This window comes from Bos indicus x Bos taurus, chromosome 22, assembly GCF_003369695.1.
Source record: "Bos indicus x Bos taurus breed Angus x Brahman F1 hybrid chromosome 22, Bos_hybrid_MaternalHap_v2.0, whole genome shotgun sequence".
Classification (NCBI taxonomy): domain Eukaryota; kingdom Metazoa; phylum Chordata; class Mammalia; order Artiodactyla; family Bovidae; genus Bos; species Bos indicus x Bos taurus.
The window spans coordinates 53,206,297-53,223,176 of NC_040097.1; the positions used below are offsets into that span (position 1 = coordinate 53,206,297).

Here is a 16,880-nt window from a genome sequence, read left to right on the forward strand (position 1 = left end):
AGTTCAGCACCACCAAATCAGCTTTATATTAAATACTAAGGAACTACTCTAGGTGAAAAAAGAAAGGCCCCAATTGGAAACATGAAAATTACAAAATGAAAAAGATCATCAGTAAAGACACACATACAGTAAAGGCAGGGAATCAACCACGCACAGAGAGAAGGAAGGCTAAAAACAAAACCAGTAACATCTACATCAAAGCCCCTTAAGCAGTTAAGGATACACAAAGCAGTTAAATTAAAGGTATGATATAAAAAAAAACAGTAATCATGAGGGGTTTTAAAAATGCATTTGAAATTAAGAGATCAGCAACTTAATCACATATATTAAGATTGCTATTAAAAAACCTCACAATAACCACAAATCAAAAAACCTAATACATACACACACACACACACACACACACACACACACACACGCACAAAGAAAAAGGGACCTCTGGTGGTCCAGTGGTTAAGAATCCGTCTTGCAATGCAGGGGACACAAGTCTGATCCCTGGTCAGGGAACTAAGATCACACGTGCTTGCAGAGCAACTAAGCCCACATGGCACCACTACTGAGCCTGTGCGTTTCGGAGCTCGTGTGCCCCACACAGAGAGCCTGAACGCCACAACTACTGAGCCTGTGTGTTTCGGAGCTCATGTGCCCCACACAGAGAGCCTGAACGCCGCAACTACTGAGCCTGCGCACCACAACCAGAGAGTCCGTGCACTGCAACAGGAGACTCCACGTGATGCAAAGATCCCGAATGCCACAACTAAGACCCCGTGCAGCCAAATAAATAAATATTTTTTTAAAGAAAAAATCCGAACATAACACTAGTCATCAAGTAACAAGAACAAAAGAAAAAGATAAAACCACCCCCAAACAATGAACAAAATGGCAGTAAGAACATATGCATCAATAATTACCTTAACTGCAATAGACTGTATGTTCCAATCAAAGGACACAGAGGGGCTGAATGGATACAAAACAAAACCCTTATTTATGCTGCCTACAAGAGACTCACTTCAGATCTCACTTGAGACACACAAAGACTGAAACTGAGGGGATAGAAAAGGTATTCCATGCAAACAGAAATCAAAACAAAGCCGGAGTAGCAATACTTATATGGGGCAAAACAAATTTCCTCAAAATAGAGACTGTTACAAAGACAAAGAAGGATACTTTATAACGATCAAGGAATCAATCCAAGAACAAAACAGTGGCTCAGCTGGTAAAGAATCTGCCTGCAATGCAGGAGACCTGGCTTTGATCCTTGGGTTGGGAAGATCCCCTGGAGAAGGGAAAGGCTACCCCCTCCAGTATTCTGGCCTGGAGAATTCCATGGACTGTATAGTCCATGGGGTCACAAAGAGTCCGACACGACTGAGAAATTTTTACATCAAACTTCATAAATATATATGTTCCCAACATAGGAGCACCTTTATACATAAGGCAAATATTAGCAGACATAAAAAAAAGAAATCAACAGTAACATAATAATAGTAGGGAACTTTAACACCCCACATATATCAATGATCATCCAGAGAGAAAATCAATAAGGGAACACTGGCCTTAAATGACATATTAGATGTGACAGACTTAACTGATATATACAGAGAATTCCACCCAAAAGGAGCAGAATACAGTCTTTCAAGCACACATGGAACATTCTCCAGGAGAGACCACATTTAAGGCCATAAAACAAGCATCAGTAAATTTAAGAAAACTGATAATATCAAGTATCTTTTCCAACCACAATGCTATGAGACTAGAAATCAACTACAAGGAATAAAAACACACCCACACATGGGGGTTAAACAACATGCTACAAAACAACCGATGGGTCATTAAAGAAAACAAAGGGAAGATCAAGAATATCTAGAGACAAATGAAAATCAAAACACAAAGATCCAAAACCTATGGGATGCAGCAAAAGCAGTGAGGGAAATTTAAAGCAACGCAAGTTTACCTCAGGAAACAAGAAAAATCTCAAGCAACCTAACCTTACACCTACAGGAACTAAAAAATAAAGAATAAACAAAACACAAAGTTAGTAGAAGGAAAGAAATCATGAAGATCACAGTGGAAATAAATGAAATAGACTTTAAAAAATCAGAAAAGATCAACATAACTAAAATCTGGTTCTTTGCAAATGTAAACAAAATTGATAAACCTTTAGCCAAATTCATCAAAAAAAAAAATCAATAAATCAGAAATGAAAAAGAAGTTACAAATGATACCACAGAAATACAAAAGATCATAAGAGGCTAATACAACTATATCTCAATAAAATGAAAAACCTGGAAGAAATGGTCAAATTCTTATAAATGTACAATCTCCCAAAACTGAACAGGAAGAAACAGAAAATATGAATAGACAAGTTACCAGTACTGAAACTGAGTCAGTAATTCAGAAATTATCAACAAGCGAAAGTCCAGACCAGGGACTCCAGTGGTCCCGTGGTTAGGTCTGTGCTTTCACTGCCACGGCCTGTTAGAGAGCTAAGTTCCCACAAGCCACACGCTGCAGCTGGGGCTACGGAGCCCAGGACCAGGCGGCGTTACAGGTGAGTTTTACAAAGCGTTTAGGGAAAAGTTTACTAACGCCTATCCTTAAACAATTCTCACACACTCACACACACACACAACATGCAGAGGAAAGAACAATTACAAACTCATTCTATGAGGCACTCATCACCCTGATACTAGAACCAAAGATACTAAAAAAGAAACTCACAGGCCAATACCACTGATGAACATAAATGCAAGAATCTTCAACACAACATCAGCAAACTGATCCCAACAATACACTAAAAGAATCATAAACCATAATCAAGAGAGACTTATCCCAGGGATGTAAGGATTTTTCAATATCTGAAAAATCAATGTAATACACATTAACAAGCTGAAGAATAAAAACCATATGATTATTGCAATAATCACAGGAAAAGCTTTTGACAAAATTCAACATTAATTTGTGATCAAAATTCCCCAGAAAGTGGGCACGGAGGGAACATACATCAACATAATAAAGGCCACATAAGACAAATCCACAGTTAACATCATACTCAATGGTGAAAAGCTGAAAACATTTTCTTTAAGATCAGAAACAAAACACAGATGCCCACTCTCAATACTTTTATTCAACAGAGTATTGGAAGTCCTAACCACAGCAATCAGACAAGAAAAAGAAATATATCTAAAATGGTAAGGAAGAAATAAAATTGTCACTGTCTGCAGATTACATGATACTATATGTAGAAAATCTGAAAGATGCCACCAGAAAACAACTAAAGCTTATCAATGAATCTTGTAAATCTGCAGAATGCTAACAAGATATAGAAATTTGTTGCATTTCTATGCACTAACAACAAACTATAAAAGAAGTTAAGGAAACAATCACCTTTACCATCTCATAAAAAAAAATTAGGTAACTACGAATAAACCTAAGGAGGTAAAAGAGCCGTACTTGGAAAGTCTATGCTGCTAAGTTGCTTCAGTCGTGTGTGACTCTGTGCGACCCCATAGACGGCAGCCCACCAGGCTCCCCCGTCTCTGGGATTCTCCAGGCAAGAACACTGGAGTGGGTTGCCATTTCCTTCTCCAATGCATGAAAGTGAAAAGTGAAAGTGAAGTCGCTCAGTCGTGTCCGACCCTCAGCGACCCCATGGACTGCAGCCCACCAGGCTCCTCCGTCCATGGGATTTTCCAGGCAAAAGTACTGGAGTGGGGTGCCACTGCCTTCTCTGTGGAAAGTCTATAAAAGACTATAAAACTATAAGATGAAACTGAAGACAATACAAAGAGATGAAAAAATATATCGTGTTTTATATAGGAAGAATTAGTACTGGTAAAGTGACCATACTATACAAGACGATCTACAGATTGAATGCAATCCCTATCAAAATATATCAGGGGATTTTTTATAGAACTGCAACAAATAATCTCAGAACTTGTACGGAAACATAAACACACAAATAGCCAAAACTATCTTGGGAAAGAACAGAACTGGAGGATTCAAGCTCCCTGACTTCTGACTATACTGCAAAGCTATCAAAACAGTATAGCATTGGCAGAAAAACATTCACACAGATCAATGGAACAGAAAAGAAATCCAGAAATAAACCCACACACTATGGGTCAATTAATCTATGACAAAGGAAGAATATACAAGGGAAAAAAGGTAGTCTCTTTAATAAATGGTGCTGAGAAAATTGAACAGCCACCTGCAAGAGAATGAAAGTGGAGCCCTGTCCTACACCATACACAAAAATTAACCTAGAATGGATGATAAGCTTCGAATGTAAGACTTGAAAAAAAAACTCCTAGAAAAAAATAAAACTCCTAGGGAAAAAAAAAAGGCTGTAAGCTCCTTGACATAAGTTATGGAGATGATTTTGGACTTGACACCAAAAGATAAGGCCACGAAAGCAAAAAATACATCAGACTACGTCAAACTAAAATGCTTCTGTGCAGCAAAGAAAACCACCAACAAAAACTACAATCTATGAATGATTCTGCTAAACATATGCAATAAGAAGTTAATATTCAACAAGAAATCTAATGAAAAAATGGGCAGAGGAGCTATACAGATGTCTTTCCAAAGATACGGCCAACAAGTACATGAAAAGGCCCTCAACATCATTAATCATCAGGGAAATATTGATACAAATCAAAATATTGATACCACCTCATACCTATCAGAATGGATATTATTAAAGAGACAACAAGTAACAAGCAGTGAGAACCCTCACGCACAGCTGGTGGGAATCTACACTGATGCAGTCTCTGTGGAAAACGGTATGGAGTTTCCTCAAAAAATTAAAAACAGGGCTACCCTATGATCCAAGAATTCCAATTTTAGGGATTTTTCTGAAGAAAACAAAAACAATAATTTGAAGAGATAGGGGCTCCTATGTTCACCGAAGCATTATGTACAAGTCAAGATATGTAAATAGGTTGCCCATTGATAAATGAATAGATAAGGGAAATATAATAGATATATACAGTGGAATATGATTCAGCCATTTAAAAAAAGGAAATTTTGACACCTGCAACAACACGAAGTATTTTGAGGGCACTATGCCAACTAAAATGTCACACAGTGAAACACAAATACATTAAAAGATAAATGATCTGACTTATATGTGTAATCTTTCAAAAAAAATAAACTCATAGATAACAGATTTATGATTCCATAGATGGGGAATGGGAGGGTGGACAAAACAGCCAAAGACAATCAAAAGGCATTTCTAGTTACAAAATGAATAAATCCTGGGCATGTAACATACAGAATGGTAACTATAGTTAACAATACTGTTTGGCGTATCTGAAAGTGCTAGGAGAGTAGATCTTAAAAATTCTCATCACAAGGCAAAAATTCTATAACTATGTATGGTGACAGATGTTCACTAGATCTGTTACGGTGATCATTTTGCAATATATACAAATTTCAAATCATTACGTTGTACAACTTTAGTATGTTATTATGTCAATTATACCTGAATTTTTTTAAAGTATAGTCATTTACCTCCATAAAGCAAAGTTCCTCCTTCAATTACGTTGCTTACAGTGAAGGTAGCAGGCACTGAATCCTTTTAATTTCTAGTTGATCTGGGTCTCAATTGTGTTATAGCGCTAGTTAGATTCAGTTCAAGATCGGCTTTAAATTTTTTTTAGGGTGCAATCAGAAATGCACCTTCAGGAGAAGCTGGGATCTGAGCACTGGTGAACTTCACAGATCTCGTTGAGCTTTACAACCCAGGTGCTAGCTTTCTGAAAACTAAGAGCACCATCTCTGTTTTACACTCTGGCTGTCAGCCGGGAGCTGGCTCTGCTGTGGCACCCTCTGCTGTCCATGCCTTATGGAGATCTCTCTCTGCCTCTGTCTGCCACCTGAAAGCCTGTTGCCTCCCTGATTGAAAGCCTGGATAGCCACAGAGGGACATTTCTCAGCTCCCCTGCCGTGCCCCCTGTCCGTGGTGGCCCTGCCTTACACTTGGGGAAAGCCCCTAGTGCCTCAGAGAGATTTCTGTTGATTCTCCTGCCCTGACCCTGGCCTTCAGCAGGCATCGCCCACCTCAGGAAGGTCCTGCACTCCAGGGCATGTCTACATGCATATACTCAGCGAAGACCCAAGGGAAAGAGAGGTGGGTGCAACGTGCTCTGTGGCTGGGGCTCCTCGGGATTCCAGCGGTCACTCCAGCCCACAAGCAGTCAGTAAACGTTGACCGATTGCTCCAAGAGCTGTCTATAGCAGACTCTTCTCCCTCCTGCTGACCCCTCCACAGGTCAAAGTATCTACGCGTCTCCTTTTTTCTGGGAAGGGCCTGTTACAGCCTCAATTTTAATTCATGTAGATTTCTTTGTGACCTCAGCTCTCTAGACGGGTTTTAGAGAACTGCAATCTTGTAGCTTCTCAACCTTTTCCCATCATTAGGGTAGAAACAGCAATGTCTAGTTTTTGCAACTTTCAACATCCTAACAGTGGAAGTCTTTATTATCTGTTCTGATAGAAGAAAGACTTGGAGCAGATAAATGACTTACCCAAGGTTTAGAACTGGAAAAAAAAAAAGGAAAACTACAATATAAACTTGTATCTCCTGACTCCAGGTCAAGTGTTCTTTGTACTGGAGAATCGGTAGTAAAGGCTATTTAACTCTGTGGCAGGCAATTGACTTCTCAGCATTTCTAGTTTGTAAAATGAAAGGATTGTACTAGAAAACCTCAAAAAGTCTCTTCCAAATCTAATACTTCAAGATTCAATTCAGTTTGCGTTTTAAAAATATCCCACTGTTTCTGAAAACGTAACTCTGTGTCTCTAGATATCTTTCACTTTAGATGTTTAATAAGGATCACGAATTTATCAAGCCCACAACCAACTCCTTTCTTCATCCCTTGCTAAATTTACTCCTCCCATAGTCTTCATCTCAGCAAATGACAACGTGTTACTATTGCTCAGACTCCAATCGCTGAACCATTCTTCACTTGCTTTTCTATTGCACAGCCAACCCCATGGATGACTGAACCAAACAACGCCTTCTCTGGTTTCCTTTGTTCTTGTCCTTTCTCCCCTCACTCCTACCTCGCGTATACTTTCCACACAGCAGACAGAACGGTCCTTTTATGAAATGCAAAGCCATGCTCTGCCATTCTTCTTAAACTCCGTCAATCACCTCCTCTCCCCTCAAATGGAAGGCAAATTCCCTTAAATGGCTTGTTCGTCTTATGCAATCTGGTCTCCCTGACTAACTTGGCCTCCCCTCTTGCCAAGCTCATCTTATTCCACTCCAGGTTTTCCTCGCTGTTCCTCCAATACACCAGGCAGTGCCTCGGGACCTTTGCATATGTATTCCTTCCTGAAAGGGTCTTTCTCCTAGGCATTCACACGCCACATCCTCTGCTCAGAGACACCTTCCCTTCCACCAACAGAAAGAGTAAGTTCCGGGACTCCCCTGGTGGTCCAGTGGCTAGGACTCCCAGTTCCTAATGCAGGGGGCCCAGGTGTGATCTCTGGTCAGGGAACTAGATCTCACATGCTACAAATAAGGGTGAGCTTGTCCCACCTAAAGATCCTGCATGCTGCAACGAAGACTCAGCACGGCCAAATAGTATTTTTTTTTAAAAAAGCAAGTCCTCCCTCCTCTCATCCACTCAACCATCCTCAAAACTTCCTCTTATTCAGCTTTTTCTCCAAAGCCCTTCTCACCACCTTATCTATATGCTTATTATCTGTCCTCCCACCACTAGAATGTAACTCCACGAGGCCAGAGCCTTTCCTGTTTCATTTACGGTTGTGCACCCACTGCCTAGAACAGACTGGCACATACTGAGATACACAAATATTTGCTGGACAGAAAACCATGGGACAGAAAATTTAATGGAAAGACACGATTACAGGGGCAGCAATGAGAACTGGAAAAGCCGCACGCCAGGTACCAGGCACAATCTTCAGTTTGGGAAGAAGCCATGGTGCAATGCTTAAAATGCCATACTTTAAAGACAGATTGTTTGAGTTCAAATCCTGGCTGTCACTCACCAACTATGTGACCTTGGGCAAACTGTCTAAACAATTGGGCCTATTAAGTGAGTACAATGATGTCAATCTCACAGGGATGTTAGAAGGGTTAAGTGAGATAAATGTGAAGTGATCAGCCTAAAAATGAACACAGTGGAAGGGCTCTATGAAAGGGAGTTATTGTTACGATTACTAAAAATTATGTACCTCCTTAGTGCAGCCATAAAGGAGACCAGTTTTGTCCAGAGTAGGAAAATTAATAAGAGAGAAACTTGTTGTCATGATCTATTAACAAAGATCTCATTATATAAGCTCTCTTAACTACACCATGTGATGGCAAAGAGACCAAAACTGTTGGTAAAATAGAATATACTTTATTCTGCTTCTCAACACCTCTGAGAAGTCTTAACCACAGGCAAATACAGAAAGAGCAACACTGGGAGAACTCCAAATGAAATCAATTAAAATGGGACAATTCTATGATACAATGCTGTTTTATATTTCCAAAAAATAAATCTGCCTTACAAGCTCAAGTGGAAAGCAGTTAACAAAAACCTGATGACAACAGGTAATCCAACATATATTTTGATCCATACAAATTAAAGTTTAAAGCTTTTTGATGTCTTTTTGTAACAATTTTAGAATATACAACTAAAATAAATGAAAACTATGCTGGGAAAGATTGAAGGCAGGAGAAGGGGATGACAGAGGATGAGATGGTTGGATGACATCACCAACTCGATGGACATGAGTCTGAGCAGGCTCTGGGAATTGGTGATAGACAGGGAAGCCTAGCGTGCTGCAGTCCACGGGGCTGCAGAGAGTTGGACATGACTACGCGACTGAATTGAATGGATTATTAGGAAAAAACCTCAGAAAATAAAATTTTACTTTTAAAAATAGTCTCATCCTTCAAGTCTAATGGCTTTATGTTAAAAGTTCGTCTTGTAACAATGTTTTCTTAGGTCAGTCTCCCAAGGCAATAGCAATAAAAACACAAACAAATGAGACCTAGTCAAACTCAACAAGTGTTTGCACAGCAAAGAAACCATAAGCAAAATGAAAAGACGACCTATGGAACAAAAGAAAATATTTGCAAATGCTGCAACCAACAAGGGCTTAATCACCCAAACACACAAACAGCTGATACAGCTCAACAACAAAACACAAACAACCCAACTCAAAACTGGGCAAAGACCTTAACAGACATTTCTCAAAAAAAGACATACAAATGGCCAATAGACACATGAGAAGATGCTCAATATTGTTAATTATAAATGCAAACCAAAAAATACAACAGGGTATCAACTCACACAGGTCAGAATGGCCATCATCAAAAAATCTACAAATAACAAATGCTGGAGAAGGTGTGGAGAAAAGGAAACCCTCCTACACTGTTGCAGAAAATGCAAGTTGATGCAGCCACTGTGGAAAACAATATGGATTTCTCCTCAGAAAACTAAAAAGAGAATTACCATATCATCCAAAAATCCCACTTCCTGGGCATACACCCGGATAAAACTGTAATTCAAAAGACATTTGCACCGCTATGTTCATAGCAGCATTATTTACGGTAGCCAAGACCCAGAAACACCCTCAATATCCATTTACAGGTCAATGGATAAAGAAGGTGTGGTATATATACAATGGACTACTACTCAGTCATAGCAAAGAATGAAATAATGCCCTTTCAGCAACGTGGATGGAAGAGAACAAACTTGTGGATGCCACCGGGAGGGGGCTGAGGGAGGGTTGGGGTGGGAGGCTGGGGTCAGCAGATGTATGCTTATATGTATGTGTGTGTATAACTGAGTCACACTGCAGAGACTGGCACAACACTGTCAATCAACTACACTTCAATTAAAAAACAAAAAAACAAAAAAAAACCTGTAGCCTACCAGGCTTTTCTGTCCATGGGATTCTCCAGGCAAGAATACTGGAGTGGGTTACCATTTCCTTCTCCAGGGGATCTTCCCGACCCAGGGATCAAACCTGGGTCTCCTGCACTGGAGGCAGACGCTTTAACCTCTGAGCCACCAGTGAAGCCCATATATAGAACGGATAAACAACAGGTCCTACAGTATAGCACAGGCAACTATATCCAGTCTCCTGGGATCAACCATAATGAAAAAGAATATTTAAAAAAGAATGTATGTGTGTGTATAAAACAGTGAATCACACTGCTGTACAGCAGAGACTGGCACAACATTGTCAATCAACTATACTTCAATTAAAATTAAAAAAAAAAAAAAAAGCCAGCCTTTGTGATTCACAGAAAGCAGGTGCCAATTCCTGAACACAAACTGAAATGACAGGAGAAACTTTAAATGCTATTACAGCCATGAGTATGAACCCTAATCCAATGATCTGTCGTCATTGATTCCTCGTCATTTCATCTGTGTGAAAGAGAAGAAAAGGCAGAGCACAGAAGCCTAGGCGTGCCTACTCTGCTCAACAGTGTGCAGCCAAGTGCCAAGAACAAAAGACAAATACTCATAAGCACGCAAAACATTAAAATCCAAGTAAGGGAGAAAACTCATCTCCTAACAGAAAAATAGCTTATATTTGGAGGGAACATATAACAAGACACCATACACTATAGCATAATCCAACGTTTACATAAGCCGGCTCTGAGACAAGATGCCTGGTTTTGAAATCTGACTGGGTGAGTTACTTTACCTCTCTGTGCCTCATTTCCTCATCTCTAAAATGTGGAAACGGTATTTTCCGCGTAAGGTTGTTGTGATGGTTACTTAAGACACATGGGGTGCTTATAAAAATGTCTCACGCATAAAATGTACACAATAAATGTCAGCTGTCATTTATCATTTAAAGGCAATAGAAACAAGTGGCTTAACTGAATTCTTTTTTTTTTTCTCCTGCACGGCATGTGGATCTTAGGGCTTTCCTGGTGGCTTAGCAGTAAAGAATCCACCTGCCAATGCCAGAGAAATGGGCTCAATCCCTGTGTCGGGAAGATCGTCCGGAGAAGGAAATGGCAACCCACTCCAGTATTCCTGCCTGGAGAATCCCAAGGATAGAGGGGCATGGTGGGCTACAGTCCATGGGATCAAAACTGAGCAACTAAACAACTTCTTAGTTCCTCGACCAGAGATCAAACCCACATCTCCTGCATTGGAAGCCATGGAGTCTTAATCACCAGACTGCCAGGGACGCCCTGAAGAAAAATTCACGTGCAACGCCATAAATATCCAATGCTAAAGCTGTATGTTTAGATTCAAGCATTTAAGGAAGGGTAATGTTAATATCTGGAGTACATTTGGGGGATTATAGAAGCAGCCTCCTTATCCTCCCTCTACACTAACCACTCACTCCCCTTTACCCTGGAGCCTAGGCATCAGGTTACCACTCACTTAAATTCCTCCCATGAATTAAATTCTTAATGCTTAAAGATAAAAACCAAAGCATTTCTAAGTTTGGCAAAGCAACCAGTAGTACACAAGTACAGTAAGATGCTTTTAGAGTACATAAAACTCTAAAATTTACAACCGTGAATCAAGGTGGACTGTTGATTCACAACAGTGAATCAGGATGGAACAGGTGGACCAAAAAGAAGAAAAGGAAAATGGACAACTGGAGGAATATAAGCCCTCAGAGAGAAAGCTGTGAAACTGTTAACTCCTTAATGTTCTTTCCCCTTGCCAGAATTGTAAGAGCTTTTCTCACAGATTACATGTAAAAAGTAAGACGCTGCAACATTTACAACACTTAGCTTTTCATAAATTCATTTCCTGAAATTCTTCTGGCTCCATTAATTTTCACTTAAAGCAACTCAGAATTTAAAAGAAGCATGCAGGGACTAAAGAAGCATTGCTGTTATTTGTGGGTGATGGGGTATTTTTTTTCCTACTATCAACAGGTCACACAGCTGGCAGTTGTTCTTCTGGGGTCAATGAGATACAGATCATCCACGTTCTCTTAGTAGCTTAGTTACTAAGACAGGACAGAGCCAGCCAAGATTCCAAAGGGCAGCGTATCTCTCCAGAAGCCCTACCGGCACTTGGGGAGCACCGGCCACTCTCAGTTCAGTAGCTCTTCCACTAACCCCTGCAGGTAAGCAGCAAATCTAGGTAACACTACTAACAGTTACAAAAACTGTTTCTCAGAACTAAGCGTTTTCCTCTCACCCACCCCCACCCTCTCGCAAATACACCAAAGGTGTGTCTCCAAGCAGACAATCCAGCTCTGCTCTTCTTTTACACCTTTTGGAGGCTTCTGGAGAATTCACACCTTCGATTGACAATTCCCTAAATCTTGCCTATTCAAGCCAATACCTGAGCCGAGTCTTCGGGTTATAAACGAGCTTAATGGGGTCCAGGTGGGATGCCCACTCAGTCTCAAGTTATTGAATAAAGGTAATAATTTAAAGGGTTTACTACGCACTAATTAGGAATTAAATCCCCGAGTGCGGGTGCTGCACTCAGAAAAAAACACCACCTTAATGCCCCATTTTTAAAAAGGAGTGAGGAATCCCCAAAATTACAAATTCAAATTTTCACATGCTATAGAAACCTGTCAGAATGATGAATTTCAAAGAAATACCTATTTGTACATAATTGCATAGAAATGGGACAGGAAGCACGCAGACTGAAACATAGTGTTAATATGACTATACATGGTAGATGATATTCATACATATCCTTTTTTTCCCCCTAACCACACCCTCTCTGAGTGGCTTATCAGGCTCACTAGGGCGAAACAGCATTACGCTGTCCGGCGGCCGGCCGGGTCTGGGTCCCCGCAGTGACCCCGGCACTCTCGGCGCCGCTCCCGGGCAGCGGGCGGGCGTTCCGCCTGCCCCAGGGTTCCCCCTCCCGGGGGCCCGCCCAGCCCTGCCCTGCCCGGCAGCCCCGCAGGCCTCAGCCCGGCCTTTCGGCGACCCCGGCGCCACCCGCCCACACCAGCAGGCGGCCGCGCGGAGGGACAGCTCGGGCGGGGAAGGGCCTGGTGGCCGGGCTGCGAGGGCCCCAAACTCACCATGGCCGAAGAGCCGCGAGCGCGCCCACAGCCCAGAGTCACAAGGCGCCGGCAACGCCCGTTGTCCTGGTGACGACAGCTGGGAGCCCCGCCCCGTCCCCTAGGTGGGCTCGGAGGCAGCCATTGGCTGCCGCTGAGCACGTGACGATAAGGGGCGGGGCCTTTGGACCGCCCCTTTGTGCCCCCACACCTCGGTCCTGGTCGGGGGCCTCATTGCCTTTGCTCCTTTCCATATGGTACCTCAACACCCTAATCACCTTGATATCCCTCATCTTACAGATAAACCAGCCTCAGCCTGCTGGGAAAGACGTTTATAAATTTATCCTATTTAAGTAACACATTATTATTGGAGACACTTTAAACAATAACGAATTAAGAAGAATAAAACCATGCCAAATCCCAACACCTGGTGTAATCACTGTTTTTTCTAGTCTATCTGCTTCAAAGCCTATCTGCATTCCAACAAAATATATATTATTATATATATTAATATACACTGTATTCTTGGAAATGGAAGCAAACCCCATGCACTTTTTATAATCTACTTTTTTCAATAAAAAATTATCCTTGCATGCTATTTCATGTCATAATATTTATGGTACATTAATTTACTAAATCATTCTGCAACTTGTTGGATGCTTTTAATATGGTTGAAGGGAACTTTACTAGGCCATTAAGTCTATGAGGAGACATACTCTACAGCTGATTTGACATCTCCCCTTGAATGTCTAATAGACATCCCACACTTAATACAGTCCCAGTAAGACTTTTGATCCAAGTTTCTCACTTTCCCTAAACAAATGGACAACTACAGTCATCAACAATCAAAACCAAAAAGCCCTATGAAGGAGAAGAGAATCTGTAGAGATGGAAAGTAGATAACTAGTTGTTTACAGCTGGGGGAGGAGTGCTGGAGGTAAGAGATAATAACTGAAGGGTACCAGATTTATTTTTGTACCATTATATCTACTATTGTGGGCAAGAATCACTTAGAAGAAATGGAGTAGGCATCATAGTCAGAGAAAGAATCCAAAACACAGTTCTTGGATACATTCTCAAAAACAATAGAATGATTTGTTTGTTTATAAGGTAAACCATTTAATATCACAGTAATCCAAGTCTTTGCCCCAACCAGTAATGCTGAAGAAGCTGAAGTTGAACGGTTCTATGCAGACCTACAAGACCTTCTAGAACTAACACCCAAAAAAGATGTCCTTTTCATTATAGGGGATTGGAATGCAAAAGTAGGAAATCAAGAAATACCTGGGGTAACAGGCAATTTGGCCTTCAAATACAGAATGAAGTAGGGCAAAGGCTAATAGAGTTTTGCCAAGAGAACGCACTGGTCATAGGAAACACCCTTTTCCAATAACACAAGAGAAGACTCACACATGTACATCACCAGACGGTCAATACAGAAATCAGATTGATGATATTCTTTGCAGCCAAAGATGGAGAAGTTCTATACAGTCAGCAAAAACAAGACTGGGAGCTGACTGTGGCTCAGATCATGAACTTCTTATTGTCAAATTCAGACTGAAACTGAAGAAAGTAGGGAAAACCATTAGACCATTCAGGTATGACCTAAATCAAATCCCTTATGATTATACAGTGGAAGTGAGAAATAGATTCAAGGGATTCAGTTCAGTTCAGTTCAGTCACTCAGTCGTGTCTGACTCTTTTCGACCCCATGAATCGCAGCACGCCAGGCCTCCCCGTCCATCACCAACTCCCGGAGTTCACCCAGACTCATGTCTATCGAGTCAGTGACACCATCCAGCCATCTCATCCTCTGCCGTCCCCTTCTCCTCCTGCCCCAAATCCCTCCCAGCATCAGAGTCTTTTCCAATGAGTCAACTCTTTACATGAGGTGGCCAAAGTACTGGAGTTTCAGCTTTCGCATCATTCCTTCCAAAGAAATCCCAGGGCTGATCTCCTTCAGAATGGACTGGTTGGATCTCCTTGCAGTCCAAGGGACTCTCAAGAGTCTTCTCCAACACCACAGTTCAAAAGCATCAATTCTTCGGCGCTCAGCCTTCTTCACAGTCCAACTCTCACATCCATACATGACCACAGGAAAAACCATAGCCTTGACTAGACGAACCTTTGTTGGCAAAGTAATGTCTCTGCTTTTGAAGATGCTATCTAGGTTGGTCATAACTTTCCTTCCAAGGAGTAAGCGTCTTTTAATTTCATGGCTGCAGTCACCATCTGCAGTGATTTTGGAGCCCCCAAAAATTAAGTCTGACACTGTTTCCACTGTTTCCCCATCTATTTCCCATGAAGTGATGGGACCGGATGCCATGATCTTTGTTTTCTGAATGTTGAACTTTAAGCCAACTGGATTAGATCTGATAAACAGAGTGCCTGAAGAACTATGGATGGAGGTTCGTGACATTGTACAGGAGGCAGGGATCAAGACCATCCCCAAGAAAAATAAATACAAAAAGGCAAAATGGTTGTCTAAGGAGGCCTTACAAATAGCTATGAAAAGAAGAAAGGTGAAAGGCAAAGGAGAAAAGGAAAGATATATCCATTTGAATGCAGAGTTCCTAAGAATAGCAAGAAGAGATAAGAAAGCCTTCCTCGGTGATTGATGCAAAGAAATAAAGGAAAACAACAGAATGGGAAAGACTAGAGATCTCTTCAAGGAAATTAGAGATACCAAGGCAACATTTCATGCAAAGATGGGCACAGTAAAGGACAGAAATGGTATGGACCTAACAGAAGCAGAAGATATTAAGAAGAGGTGGCAAGAATAGACAGAAGAACTATACAAAACAGATCTTCATGACTCAGATAATCACGATGGTGTGATCATTCGCCTAGAGCCAGACATCCTGGAATGTGAAGTCAAGTGGGCCTTAGGAAGCATCACTATGAACAAAGCTAGTGAAGGTGATGGAATTCTAGTTGAGCTATTTCAAATCCTAAAAGATGATGCTGTGAAACTGTTACACTCAATATGCCAGGGAATTTGGAAAACTCAGCAGTGGCCACAGGACGGGAAAAGGTCAGTTGTCATTCCAATCCCAAAGAAAGGCAGTGTAAAAGAATGCTCAAACTACCACACAATTGCACTCATCTCACATGCTAGTAAAGTAACGCTCAAAATTCTCCAAGCCAGGTTTCATCAGTGTGTGAACCGTGAACTTCCAGATGTTCAAGCTGGATTTAGAAAAGGCAGAAGAACCAGAGATCAAGTTGCCAACATCCGTTGGATCATTGAAAAAGTAAGAGAGCTCCAGAAATACATCTACTTCTGCTTTATTGACTATGCCAAAGCCTTTGTGTGGATCACAACAAACTGTGGAAAATTCTTCAAGAGATGGGAATACCAGACCACCTGACCTGCCTCTTAAGAAATCTGTATGCAGGTCAAGAAGCAACAGTTAGAACTGGACATGGAACAACAGACTGGTTCCAAATAGGAAAAGGAGTACGTCAAGGATGTATACTGTCACCCTGCTTATTTCACTTATATGCAGAGTACATCATGAGAAATGCTGGACTGGATGAAGCACAAGCTGGAATCAAGATTGCAGGGAGAAATAGCAATAATTTCAGATATGCAGATGACACCACCCTTATGGCAGAAAACGAAGAATAACTAAAGAGCCTCTTGATGAAAGTGAAAGAGGAGAGTGAAAAAATTGACTTAAAACTCAGCATTCAGAAAACTAAGATCATGGCATCTGGTCCCATCACTTTATGGCAAATAGATGGGGAAACAGTGAAAACAATGACAGACTTCATTTTTGGGGGGCTCCAAAATCACTGCAGATGGTGACTGCAGCCATGAAATTAAAAGACACTTGCTCCTTGGAAGAAAAGTTATAACCAACCTAGACAGCATATTCGGAGAAGGCAACGGCACCCCT

General features: G+C 41.2%; 1 protein-coding gene across 4 annotated transcripts in view; it reads right to left on the bottom strand.

Moving 5' to 3' along the window:
- The window catches only part of FBXL2 (F-box and leucine rich repeat protein 2), an 81,950-nt gene extending 68,868 nt beyond the window's left edge, over positions 1-13,082 (bottom strand). For 3 of the 4 annotated variants that reach the window (XR_003507714.1, XR_003507715.1, XM_027522259.1), the window contains exon 1: positions 13,000-13,082. Coding sequence is in view for 1 of the 4 variants with exons in the window: in XM_027522259.1 (XP_027378060.1) it covers positions 13,000-13,002 (3 nt within the window). In the remaining 3 variants the exon portion in view is untranslated. The remainder of the gene's footprint in view (positions 1-12,999) is intronic. The other variant, XM_027522261.1, reaches the window with a different exon arrangement.
- Between the last annotated feature and the right edge of the window lie 3,798 nt (positions 13,083-16,880).